The sequence below is a fragment of the Bos grunniens genome, chromosome 12, assembly GCF_055505025.1.
Source record: "Bos grunniens cultivar Pamir isolate PY7600 chromosome 12, Bosgru_T2T1.0, whole genome shotgun sequence".
NCBI lineage: Eukaryota > Metazoa > Chordata > Mammalia > Artiodactyla > Bovidae > Bos > Bos grunniens.
This window is the reverse complement of record NC_141176.1, coordinates 32053690-32067220: the sequence shown is the minus strand read 5'-3', so window position 1 is coordinate 32067220 and position 13531 is coordinate 32053690. Positions and strand designations below refer to the sequence as shown.

The 13531-nt window shown below is 41.2% G+C and overlaps 2 protein-coding genes across 38 annotated transcripts in view; one reads left to right on the top strand and one right to left on the bottom strand.

Annotated features, from left to right (window-relative positions):
* PAN3 (poly(A) specific ribonuclease subunit PAN3) overlaps positions 1-5206 on the top strand; it is a 123498-nt gene extending 118292 nt beyond the window's left edge. For 18 of the 36 annotated variants that reach the window (XR_015138157.1, XR_015138153.1, XR_015138158.1 and 15 more), the window contains 2 exons: positions 2253-2382; positions 3707-5206. Coding sequence is in view for 27 of the 36 variants with exons in the window: in XM_086329583.1 (XP_086185709.1) it covers positions 2253-2382; positions 3707-3843 (267 nt within the window). In the remaining 9 variants the exon portion in view is untranslated. Of the gene's footprint in view, positions 1-1882; positions 3199-3706 lie in introns of those variants that run through there. The other 18 variants (XR_015138154.1, XM_086329591.1, XM_086329586.1 and 15 more) reach the window with 5 other exon arrangements.
* Positions 5207-10426: 5220 nt separating this feature from the next.
* The window catches only part of FLT1 (fms related receptor tyrosine kinase 1), a 205688-nt gene continuing 202583 nt past the window's right edge, over positions 10427-13531 (bottom strand). For both annotated transcript variants that reach the window (XM_086329568.1, XM_086329567.1), the window contains one exon: positions 10427-13169. In XM_086329568.1, the coding sequence (XP_086185694.1) occupies positions 12968-13169 (202 nt within the window). In that variant the 3' untranslated portion in view covers positions 10427-12967. The remainder of the gene's footprint in view (positions 13170-13531) is intronic.

The window sequence follows — 13531 nt, the reverse complement described above, 5'->3', positions numbered from 1 at the left end:
TCTAGGATGGGAGTATTTTTTAAAACCTGCATGAATAATTTCAGAATTTTTCATGGTGGTCCTTTTTGTTATGATCAAATGTTACAAAATGACTGCCTCTTCTCCCCCAACCCACCCCCACTGTCTTTTATTTACCAGCTGTAGTTTGTTTCAACATATGAGGCCATGAGTGGGAAAGACAAAAATACTTTTGTGTTTAAATATCTTTAAAAGTTGAATTCCTTTCTTTGCAGCCATGAGTCACATTGAGTGCTCTCAGCTCAGGGTGTCATTCAAGTGTTAAAACTGAGAGCCCAGTGCAGGGCATGCCAGCAGAGCCCGCTGTGATAAATGGGGGGTAGGTGGTTAGATGAACCATGTTGGTAGAGGCATGTCATAAGTTTATTTAAGAGGCGAGCTTTGTGTTTTAGAGAGGGCTAGGAGGGATGGGATTTACAGAGGAAGGGAGGAATGCATTTTCCTTGTGAACTACTTGTAATCATGGAGAGAAATGGGTCTCCAGAGGTAAACCCTCGCCTTTGTTTAGGTTTGTATGTGAAACAGGGGTTGGCCACCTGTGGCCTGTGGACCAAATCCTTTGCCTGTTTTTAGACAACCTGCAAGCTAAGAATTTTTTCTCACATTTTAAAAAGATTGTAAAAACTACAACGAACAATATGAAACAGAGGCTTGTATATGGCCCTGAAATTGAAAGCATTTACTGTCCAGCCCTTTTCTGCTGACCCCTGGTCTAAGCTGTCCCTAAGTTGCAACAATTAGAGCAGAAACTAGCCACTGTGGCCCATGATTTAGATCTGTTGGCTACAGTATGCTCATCCCCAGATAAAATGGGTTTTATTTTTAAGCATACTTTGCCATGTTTGAATTTCCTTAAAACTCTTTAGAGAGTATTGTCAGTAACCTACATTAAGACAGAACAAGACTGTATGTATAATTTAGCTAATCTGGTACGATTTATATATTCATTTGTCCTTTTTCTTTCGGAGAAAACATTTTTTCTTAAGCACCAAGTGGAGAATAAGGCCACCAGATTTTAGAAAACAAGAGTCTATAGTATCAAAGCACCAGCGGGTAAAAATACGTAAAATTGGAATAAATACTGACAGGGAGAGTCTGTGGAATAAGCCACGAACAGACATTGTAGATGAAGGTTACTTATTGAGTCTTAGGATAACTGAAGCTTTGGAGAAAATTCTGTTTCATTTCATAAAATAACTGGGAGTAAATAAATAACTCAGGGTAAATAAAAGAGGAGTAAATAAGTTTATCCTAAATCTGAAAATGTGACAATTTTTTGTTTAGAAAAAGTGTAATAAATTAAAAGGGATGGATGGTCATTTTGGTGATACAAAAATTAAATTTTACATAGATTATTTTGGTGGAAATGACAGAAATTAGATGGTAAAATGATTTGAAAGGCTATTGTCTTCAGAATTAGTGTTAAACATTTTGATGAATTAATGAAAATGAAAGGAAAAATGTACATTGAAAACTAACAAAAGTAAAGTGAAAATCCTAACAGAAGTTATTTGGTGAACTCAGGATTCTTACTAACGCTTTATAAAGGCCTCATTAAAATATTATTGCCAGATCCTGATAGATAGGGATTTGATAATGATCACATACTGGCATTCACACAAGTGGAAATAACACAAGTAAACGTATGAAAACATTTGGTAACATTAGTTAAAAAGGTAAAAAAAAAAAAAAAAAAACCATTAAAAAAGGTAAATTAAAATAGCAAGGCACTCATTTGATGTGGTGTTACTGGTACATTGGTACAGATCATAAATTTGTGCTGTTTGATGTCCTTTGGAAATCATTTTGGCTGTATGTATTAAGCTATAAAATTCCTCAGACTTCTTGATTCCATCTCTCCTAGGGAAGTAATTCTACAGAAGAAAAAAATTAAGTAGCCAAATATGTTCATTGCACTGTAATTCATGATGCCAAAAGACTGGAAGATATTGGGGGAATAATTGAAGTCTGCATTTTATGGAGTATCAGCTGGATGGAAAGTATTGCACCCAAGTGTTAAGCGTGACAGACAGACAGGCAGCAACACAGGGCAACATTTTTAAAAAACACACCTGAGTTGAAAAGTGTGTGCACACTGACTAGTGATGTTAAAACATTTATGATTATCTAGAGGGGGATGTGACACAATTAAAAAAATTTTTCATATATTACTGTTGCACGTGTTGTCCTAAAATAGGCTTGCACTTCACATGTTGTGTGTCTGTCTGTTTCAGTTAGATGCTGGTGTGCCAGAAAAAATAAGCCTCATTTCCAGAGACGAGAAGAGTGTACTTGTGGTGACTTACAGTGACTTAAAGCGATGCTTTGAAAATACTTTTCAAGAACTGATTGCAGCTGCGAATGGTCAGTTGTAGTATTTGCTTAAAAAAAAAAAATAGGCGGGATATGGCCAAGGAGCTTAACCAATAGCAAATTGCACTACAGCTGAACTGTTGTCAGCGTCTCATCTCACGTTGGGGAAGCACGCAGAAGATGAGCAGAGCTGCTTGCACTTGGGTCAGGTGCGCTGTTACTTGAAAGAAAGAATGTCTCCCTCAGCCCCGAGCTGTGGCTGCCGGTGGGGCCACACCTGTGAAGAATTTATTTTAGATCAAGGAGCACCATTAGGTGAATGATGTTCCAGCTTTTGTTTTTTTTCCCCACTTGTATATGCACTAATTTTAATTTTTTAAAGACTTTTTTCTGATCTTTGAACTTTTGCCATGTTGTATACTTATTAAGGGAAACTATTTGCAAGGACACTTTTGGGAAACCATGCTGGGCAACATTTTTGTTCACTGAGGGGTGCAGAATTTGCTCTTTTGGGGAGGGTTGCCCTGAATAACATAACGGACCAGGTCAGTGATTTCATGGAAGTACAGTATAGTGCATAGTTCTTGTAAGAGTATTGTATGCAAGCTCTGTATGCCATCCACTGTTTGTTCAGATTGAGAGTTTTTTGGTGTGTTTTGTTTTGTTTTTAAGAACACAGAAAAATATCAGTGAATTATTGGGCATGAATTCCCCTCTCAGCTGATTTAAATCCTTTCTGAATGAGGATAGACAGACACTGAAGGAGCATATAGAACTCTTCGCTCCAGATTAAACCAGAGCCTTTAAAAAAAAAAGTGTTCCCCTGCTAATCAGATACATTTATGCCATTTTTTTTAAATAGAAAAAGAACATTAAGAAATTGTGTTAAAGGCCTGAAGGTCAGGAGTCTGTTGCTTTAGGTTCTTTCCAGTTTGCTTTTTTTTGTATAAAGTTCTGTTCTTTGAACCACAGCTTTACTATGGTACTTTACACTGGACACAGATGCAGAGACACTGTTCAGAAGACAAACTGCACACAGCAGTGGTCTGGCGTCGAGAGCTTTCTGAAGTCTTACAGCCTGGATCTGGAAGGATCACAGTCTGCTGTGCCTTTGCAGTCACTGCTTAGCCCAAAGTCATAGTGCTTTTGATAATAATAACTTTGTGGGGTATTCCTGAGTCAGTCAATCTCAAAAGTTTGGAATTTTCCTCCTCTTAACTTTCTTAACATTTGGACGTGCAGTTGTCGCCAAACTTGGGTATTCATGGAATTTCTAGTCAATGAAATACCTGTACTTAGATACTGAAGACTGCCAAATACATAGGAATTTTCTTTCATAAAAACCAGTAATGAAGACTCTTATCTCCTTTCCCAGCACTGAATGTTTTACTAGCACTGGGTGCTCACCACACAACGATGAAGAAATGTGGAAACTCAGAAGGTCGGGAGGGACTTCAGGCACTTGCAACTGATGTGACAGTCTTCAATTTTAATAACTATTCCTATTTGTAGTTTTCAGAGAAGTTTTTAATATTTCTCTGTCCACTTTTTATAAGCTTTAAAATGATTTTCTCTGCCTTGAGATTTGCATCAAGAAAAAGCACCTCTTCACCCAAAAGCTTTGAAGACTAGAGACATGCTTTACATGTTTTAACAAGTGTGTTTGAGTCCACGTTTGGTAGCATCAGTTGTTGAGTTAAAAAGGAAATCAATTATTGCATTTGATCAGGATGGATTTTAAAAAGAACATAATGTTCACTATTCAAAGGATAATTAACATTTGCCACCATAATGTTCTTTTTTTATGTAAAAGGAACAAGAACTTGGAGACATTAACATGCAAAGGTCTTTTATCATTATTAGCTCATGTATTTGAGGAAGAGCAGCTGTCTTTTTATATGTTTTTTGACAAATCATATTGTAATTCTTTTGTACAAAAAAGAACTACTTGTATTCTAGAAGAAATATGAAATGCTTAATTTATAAGCGGGCTGGAGATTTTTTCCAATATTGTTTTCTTTGAAAATGAAAGGGGATCATCTATTTTAGTTTCGGGGTCTGGGAACTTTTTGAAAATTTAATTTGTGGACCAATGTTATGTGAAAGCTAAGGAAGGGCAGGGGTAAAATAGGGCTTGATTTTCTCATTCTGTACAGACCAGCAAACTTCCCTCTGCAAGGCAGGCTCAAATCACACACCCAAGAGTGTTGGCGTCATAAAACGCTAGTTTGCTTCAGCCCCTAGTAACCTCAGGACTTGGTTTGAATATAAAAGGTAGACAACTGATATGTTTTCACGAGTAAAATATTGTCAGCCAGAAACAGCTGGTGTCAGGTAAACTTTTTTTTTTTTAAGCTTTGTTTTATATTTATTTTTCATTTAGTTTTTATTGGGAATGGTTTTCAATAGCACTCTTATTAGTTCTGCTTAGGTGTTTTTTGGGGGAGCCCTCTTTTCCATAGTGTAATTCCACTTAAGAGGTTGTCTAAAAGTTAGTCTTTTTAATTCATAGGAAGATTTTAATATCTGAGAGTACTCAAATTAAGGATGTAAACTTCCCACACCTTCCTGTTATGACAGATATAAAAGCACAGAAAGGACAACCCTTGAAATCATGTAACATTGGTCATTTCAGCTTTTTGTACCTATTTTAAATTCTGTCAGTGCGTTTACTTCATTGTAAATATTTTTGAGGGCACCTTTGTGTTTTTGCCTTCAACCTTGGTTCTGTGATTTGGATGTCAGCAACTTCCCTGAAAAGCACCAATGTGTTAAGTTCTAATGTCATGACCCCGGTCTGGGTTATTTCATCTTTAATCCTGTTTTCAGTCTCTATGTGTACAGCAGTATTTTTAATAAAGAATTACAGAGAGAAGATTGTCCTTTTTTTTTTCCCTTTTTGGTACCAGTGCATTTAACAAGATGATGTTTGTCTTATGATCAGGACTTAAAAGGCTGAATATTTCATATGTGTTTTGGAGGAATTTTTGGTCTTTGGATAAAATGTTGGCAGATTTATTTACCAAGTATCTGTTAAATGCTTAACTTGGACCTGTTCTAGACACTAAAAATGCAGATATGAGTATTTGTTATTTACAGAATGTATAGTTACACCCAAATGTTTCTAAATAGTACATGGCACATGCTTCTGTGAAAGGGAGAGGACCTGCTTCTGTGAAAGGAATGACACCTAGCTCATTATTGATTCAGACTCAGTCTACTGTGTAGGTGCAGGTGCCCTTCCCCCCACATCCTCCAGAAACATCATATAAGGGTAGAGAATGAAAATACGGCAAAATGTTAATACTCATCGAAACTGGATACTTGTTCACTAAATATAAGCATACTTCAGAGAGACTGTGGGTTCAGACCTCTGCAATAATGCAATAAAGTGAGTTGCATGATTTTTTTGGTTTCCCCTTGCATATAAAAGTTATATTTACACTATCAATAGCTTTATGTCTAAAAAAATGTATATACCTTGATTTAAAAATCTTGCTAGACATCATCTGAGCCTTCAGCAAGTTGTCTTTTTGCAGTAGTAACAGCAGAGATTCCTGATCACTATAACAAATAGAGTAAGAATGAAAAAGTTTGAAGTGCTAAGAGAATTACCAACACAAGCCATGAAGTGAGCAACTGCTGTTGAAAAACGGTGCCTTTAGACTTAATTTGATGCAAAGTTGCCACACAAACTTCAAGTTTGTAGAAAGCACAGTAACTGTGAGGCCTGTCTGTATTTTGTTGAATGCCTGTTATCACATTATTAACTAAAGATGTATTAATATGTCTTTTGTTGCTCAGACATTATTGACCAGAAACGTATCAATACTTTTTTTTTGAAGAGAGTGATGCAGTTAACACTGTTACATAGTTGTACAATGAAGTTTGATCCAGGATTCGTTGTACTACTTAGGATTGTTATCATTCACATGTTGCTGCATTAGGTTTTTATTCCAGTCTTGTGTATATCATAAACAGAAACTTCTTAAAAACGGTGCATGAAGAAATTTTGAGTGAAAAGCTTTTTGGTGAACTTTATACAGACACTTTCTCTGATAGGCTGAGCGATATATATACTAGTGTCTTCAGAATATAGTTCTGATTCAGATGATGTGAACATTAGAGCAATAAAAAGACAAAAAACCTTAGTGATTGATTCTGATATGGAAAGTGGACATGAGACTCACTGGTGCTGGGGGATGCATTTTCCTTTGCCTCTACTGAAGAGTAGTTTGAAGACTGTTCCACGAAGATTAGAAGACTTTACAGGTGTGTCAGGTGTTCATATATTGAATGCAATTACCTGCAAAGTGTTAATGAAATAACAGAATGAATTTTGGGCCCGGTCAGAATAAAAATTGTCTGCCACAGCTGTTAGTTTCTGCAAAAAGCCCCCAGTCAGTAAAGAGTTAATGCCAGACATTGCTCTAGGAACCATTAGAATCCTGACCACAAAAAGTATTTGTGCTCTTGTTGCTCAGTTATGTCCGATTCTTTGTGACCCCATGGACTAGCCCGCCAGGCTCCTCTGTCCACGGGATTCTCCAGGCAAGAATACTGGAGTGGGTTGCCATTTCCTTCTCCAGGGGATCTTCCTGACACAGGGATGGAACCCTGGTCTCCTGCATTGCAGCCACCAGGGAAACAGCCATATAGTAGTTAAGAGGTAATAGTGATTATGTGATTAAATAACACAGGAGTGATTAAGTAACATAAAGGGTGTGGATCGGGTTGCCAAGCTGAGCAAATTAAAACAAAGAACACCAAGTTAGCCTCAGTCATGCAGTGTCACTTGTGCCACATGCTGTTGCTTAAGGAGAATTGGCAGAGCCAGCCTGATTGAAGGGGAGGGAACTGGGTGGGGGAATGGCAGGAACACTGCTGAGGTTCACAGGGGATGGGAGAGGGTTGAGGCTATCTTTTGGATTGGCCACAGTGTCAAGAGCACATGTGAATTTAGCATTCGCATGACAGTTTGGGGGGAGATCTGGTCAATATGTGTCATTTGCATGTCATTATCCCATAGATGTCATTGCAAGTCTTGAGGTTGGTTGAGATTATGAAGAGAATTCGTATGGGCTTAGAAGACCAAAGGTCTGGGGCAGTGCCCTGGGTTCCCTGGAACACTACCCACAGATCAGACAAAACCAATGCAAGACAGAAATGACCTGTGGTGGTGGAGGGGCGGGGGGCATCTGGCAAGTCCAGAAATCAAGGTGTTGATGGGGAAGATTGAGACTAAAAAGGGCCATTGAGTTTAGCAACATGGCATTGTGGATAATCTTGTCAAGAGCAGCTCCATTCAGTGAGAGGGAAAGCTTGGCTCAAGTGGGAGGAAAGGGACCAGAAACAACAAGTATAAGCTCTCTTGCAAGGAATTTTGTTGTGAAGAGGAGTAGAGAGATGGAGTGGTAGCTGGAGGGGAAAGTAGGGATGGTTAGGGTTAGGGTGTTTGGTTTTGCAGGATGAGAGAGGTACTAGCGTGTTCATCATATCCAGTGGGAAAGTGGGGAGTGGGCGGGGGTGGGGGTGGTGAGGTGCTGGCACAGTGCCCTTGGGTTGAGTTTGGTTGGGGGCTGAGTGCACCAGCGGGTGTTTTGAGTCCGTGTGTGGGTGCAGATGCTGGTAGGTAGGAAAATGTGACCAGGGGATTTTTAAGTTCTCATGATTCCTTCAGTTTTCCCATTAATGTGAAGGGTAAAACTGATGGTACCTATCATGTTGGGTTGTTCTGAAAATTAAATGGTTTTTCCTTATTTTTTTTCAGCACTTGGAATAGTTGCTGGCACAGAAAATTCACTTGCTGTGTTAGAGTCTGAGCCTAAGCCCTTACTCTTTTTAAAATGGGTTTTTCTTCTGTGAAAAGTTGTGGTAGTTAATCTTTTTTTTCCTTTTGCATATCTTTTATCGAAGAATACAAACACAGGTTTGCAAGTAAGTGGACAGCTCAGTGAGTGAGCACAAAATGAATGCACCTACTACCCCACCCAGATCAAGAAATAGAACCTTCTTTATGGCATCTGATTGGTTTGTTTTGTTTTCTCTTAGATGTCTTGAGTTCAAAAAAACAGAAGGCTAGTCATTCCTGTGTTGGAACCCAGGAGATTTTTGAAGTATTTTCTGGCCTTTGGAACCCAAAAGTCTGATAACATGTTTAACACTGAAGGGTTCAATAAACCTTACTGGGCCATCCTTCTGCTGGAGTAAAGAAAAAAAAAAAAAAAACTATTCCCAAATGTACTGTAAATTTCTAAAGTCATGAGAAAACGTCTAAACTATGACATGACACCAATTCCTCGAGCATTTTTCACATTGTTTGCCTAAATGAGTGACTTCTGAGTCAAGAAAACCAGTAATATTTTAAAAGGATTTCAGATTCTCATAATGCTTCTTGCCGTCTTCAGCTAATTGAGATTAGTCACATCCCCTTTTCTTGCTTTTATCCCAAAGGAAGTAGGCTTGTTTTCTCGGAAAATGTTTCTCCAATCTGGTTTGCTCATGGTGTTATTAGGAAGGTGACGGTGTGAGCGCTTTCTAAGACAACCTGGTGGTTGCTTATTCTGTGTCTATTAGTGATTCTCTAATTGTTTTCTCTTTCTAGGATGTAACCCACAAAACAAAGTTGAGTACTTAGCTAGTGTCCTTTTCTTACAGAAATTCTTGTCTCTGGATTTTGCCTGATTATTTTGTATGCTTTCCTGCACACAACCTCTAATACACACACACAGTTCTATTCAGTTCAGTTGCTCAGTCGTGTCCGACTCTGCGACCCCATGGACTGCAACACACTAGGGCTCCCTGCCCATCACCAACTCTTGGAGTTTACTCAAACTCATGTCCATTGAGTTGGTGATGCCATCCAACCATCTCTCCCTCTGTCGTCCCCTCCCGCCTTCAATCTTTCCCAGATCAGAGTCTTTTCAAATGAGTCAGTTCTTCGCGTTAGGTGCCAAAGTATTGAAGTTTTAGCTTCAGCATCAGTCCTTCCAATGAATATTTAGGATTGATGTCCTTTAGGATGGACTGGTTTGATCTCCTTGCAGTCTAAGGGACTCTCAAGAGTCTTCTCCAACACCACAGTTCAAAAGCATCAATTCTTTGGCACTCAGCTTTGTTTATTGTCCAACTCTCAAATCCATACGTGACTACTGGAAAAACCATAGTTTGACTAGACGGACCTTTGTTGGCAAAGTAATGTCTCTGCTTTTTAACATGTTGTCTATGTTGGTCATAACTTTTCTTCCAAGGAGCAAGCATCTTTTACAAACACATACATTCTTCATTATGGTAATACTACTGTTTGGGAAAGCCTGCCTCATTTTTAATTGAGGGGACTTTGATCTGTAGCCAGCACTCACCCTTAGTCTGTACATTTTACTTGTGATCATGTTCATCTTAGATTTAAAAAAAATTTTTTTTGCAGTATAGTTGCTTTATAGTGTCCTGTTTCTGCTCTACAACAAAGTGAATCAGCTATATATATGTACATATATCTCTTTTTCCTCTGGATAGGGCATGGCAACCCACTCCAGTAATTCTTGCCTGGAGAATCCCACGGACAGAGGAGCCTGGTGGGATACAGTCCATGGGGTCACAAAGAGTCAGACACGACTGAGTGACACAGCACACACGTATCTGTCTTAGGATTTCCTTCCCATTTAGGTCATCACAGAGTGCTGAACAGAGTTCCCTGTGCTCTACACTGGGTTCTCATTAGTTCTCTTACACGGAGTATCAGTGGTGTGTATATGTCAATCCCAGTCACCCAGTTCATCCCCACCGCTCCTTCCCCCCCCTTGGTGTCCATACATTTCTTCCCTATGTTTGTGTCTCTTATTTCTGTTTTGCAAACCACTTCATCTGGACCATTTTTCTAGCTTTTGTTACACTGTTCGCGTGTCTTGATTGTTAATACAGCCACTCTGGGCTGATGGATGATCCATGCCTGTCTTGAGCTGTATTTGCTGTCTATTTCTTGTGCTGGTTTAGCAGTTAATATTTCATGAGCATTTTTATGCTTGTCCCCCCTCAACAGCCCCAAGAAAACCAAGACCCCTTTTTTCATTTTCACACAGAATTGAAAATATATGGATGTTTTTGTAAGTTAATTTTATTATATGAAGATAACATACAAAATACATTCATAGTGACTAGAGATGTAGGACAAAATTCTGTCTCACTTATAATTTGCAGCATATACTCTTGGTTTGTATAAAAGTAACTTTAAAATTCCAGTTTCCTTAAATAGTTCTGCACAACACACACACACAAATATACATATAGTTACCACCACTGTCAGTCAAAGGCGCGCTCCTTTAATCAGTTACAAGAGGCCAACAAGTGTTTTTTTCCCGTTTGACATCCAAAAGTAACCTTATCAGGATTTTGAACACACTTGCTCCTCGGGTCTGAGCGTCATTCTGAGAACAACTAGAGACAAGCTTGTGCGTGGTTTCAGTCCCCTCCCACCCACCATACTCGGGTTACGTGATCTCACAAGTCCTGGAAAGGGGGTCCTTGCCCCCTAATTGTTCATGCCAACCATTTTTGTCAAAATTGACAAATGGGTCTAATAATGCCATCAATTCATTAGTGATTTAATTTTCTGTGCTGCTTCAGGGCACCTACCTGTGACAAGCCCTTTCCCACTGGAGAGCGTCTTTCCTCCCGGTTTCCAGTTTTTGTTCTATGTTGAGACCTCAGATGGAGCTGGACTTCTGGACAGAGTCTCTGATTCCATTGAGTCTCTGAGGAAGCCAGATTAACACAGTCTAAAGGGTTCTTTGTCTTTTGGAAAAATGGTATTACTAAGGCCTCTTAAAGAACGGATTGCTGAAATCAAGACATATACATATAGCTAAGGTTTTTCTTTGTTTTCCCTAATTGCTGGATCCTTAACTGACTTGAAAAAACCAGAGACTCAGTTTCAAGCTTCTTATATTTTGCCTGCTTAACCTCCTCCCGGTTACCTGATTGCTACTCTTGCCAGTGGTCACAGGTGCTCTTGTGCCTGTAAAGAGGAAGAGCAAGGCTCTCCCCGCCTTTGGTCCCTGGTCCCGTGCTGTCTGGACTCGGCTCCTGGTGGAGACTGGCTGGAGGCTCCTCCAGCAGAGGTCCCCTCCCACCACCACCCCGGGAGCAGCTCTCTGGCTGGGGACAAGCCAACTCTCCCGTCTCTTCACACCAAGAACCTTGAAACGAGACTGTGACCACCCCCGCCTCCACCAGTCCCCTGCCCTCTGGCCAGGGCAGGATGTCCAGGCCTATCTATCACCTTTGTCTCAGGTTCTAGGGTTACATCACCTGCGTCAAGGTAAGCATCCTCCTCTCCACCAGGAGCAGTGATTCCTGGTGGCCTGCCTGGCCCTGACTGGCCCCAGAAGGTGCACACACACCCTAAATACACAGAATCACGCAGAGATGGTGGCGGACCCAGGGCCTCTCGGCCCCAAGAAGTGGGCGCCCTTTTGTACCCTGTCCCTATTTCGGTCACAACTCAGACCCGAGGCAGGGCCCAAAGTAGGTGAAAAGAGGCTTTTCTCTTACTGACGGCTCATTAACTAATATCCTGAGTCCCAGTTCTAGAAACATCTTGCATAAATCACACACCACCTTTTTCCTCAAGGAGCATAAAGTGCTTCATAGACATTGGTTACTGCTCTTGTGTCCAGGAGACAAGCGTGAGAGAGTTGGGGTCCCCACTGAATAAGAAGGACACGTGGCTGCCTTCCTGTCCTTCAGTCCCCTCGGTCTCAGGCAGTTGGTCTGGTGCAGAGAGGGGGTTTTCACTCCCACCTTCCCTTTTTCTCCATCTATCCTAGTTTGGGTCTAGAGAAAACCTCCACAAGACTGTTGCCCTTCTCCTCAGCTTCCTTTGATTACTAATTGAAACATGTTAGAACAAAGAAGTGAATTAAGTGGACTATATATGAATACTCAAAATAGAAGCAGACGTTATCTGTGAAAACGTGGCTTTAAGCCTAAGAGGTGACGTGACAGACCAGACTCACTGGGGTGAGCCCACCTAAGGTTTTACAATCTGCTTGATAGTTCCAAAAATTATGTTTGGCTTTTTTTTTTTAAACCGCATCACCCCTCCGTCCTGTCTGCTCCCTGGATGGATTCTCCAAGGTGGACCCAGTGGCACTGTCCTCTACTCACTCCCGCCCCACGAGGTGCAGCTCCAGTCCCCCTCCCCTGCCCTGTGTGCTCTCCCTGTCTTCTCCCTCCCCCCACACACACAGCCTGCTGGAGACCCCAGAACCATGCCTCTGACAGCACAGGCCTTGCTGGCCCAAAGAGTCCGAGCCGCAGTGACAGGTGACAGCGTGTGTCCTGAGCCACCTGGAGCCCGGAGGCTGTGGGGTCTCCGGGGTCAGGATTTCTCCTCCCCGCTGAGTCCTGCAAGGGTCGGCAGTGGCGCTCTGTCACTATTCCTCTATGTGGGGTTACATTCTTGTTAGTCAAGAGAGACAAAAGCACTATTAAAAAAAAACACACACACAAAAGCAGCCGGCTCCTGTGGAAAGGAAAAGGTGTCGATTTCTATATGCATAATACTGGCAAAAGCTAGTTTTCTGGGGTTTATAAATACACACGTGGTTCTAGAAAGAAGGCTGTGCAGAATCGGGCTTTAGACTGGTGGGGTGGAGTACAGGACCACAGAGTTGTAGTCGGGCGGAGGTGAGCAGCAGGAAATCTTCCTCTCCAGCTCCGAGTGATCATAGGTGAACCTGCGGTGGCCCGCGCCCAGGTGCCCACAGCTGGCGTGGCAAAACGTGGGTCTGCTGAGGTCAGAAAGGCCTGACTCCTTACTCTTACTGGTTACTCTCAAGCTAAAGACAGAAAAGAAAGAAAAAAATCAATTGTACAAAATGGATTTGTTGGAAACACTGAAGTCCACTCTTGAGTGGGCGCTTTGTTCAAGCCCAGCGGCTTCCCTGGTCAGTAAAGAATCTGCCTGCTGGGAGGCCCGAGTTCAATCCCTGAGGCATGAAGACTCCCTGGAGAAGGAAATGGCAGCCCACTCCAGTATTCTTGCCTGGAAAATCCCATGGACACAGGAGCCTGGTGGGCTACAGCCCATGGGATCGCAAAGAGTTGGAGTCGACTGGAGGATTAACACTTGTTCAAACCCATCCAGAGTGAGTCTGTTGAGTCCTACCTCGAACTAGGCTGGGGTGTCTAGAGCTGCCCA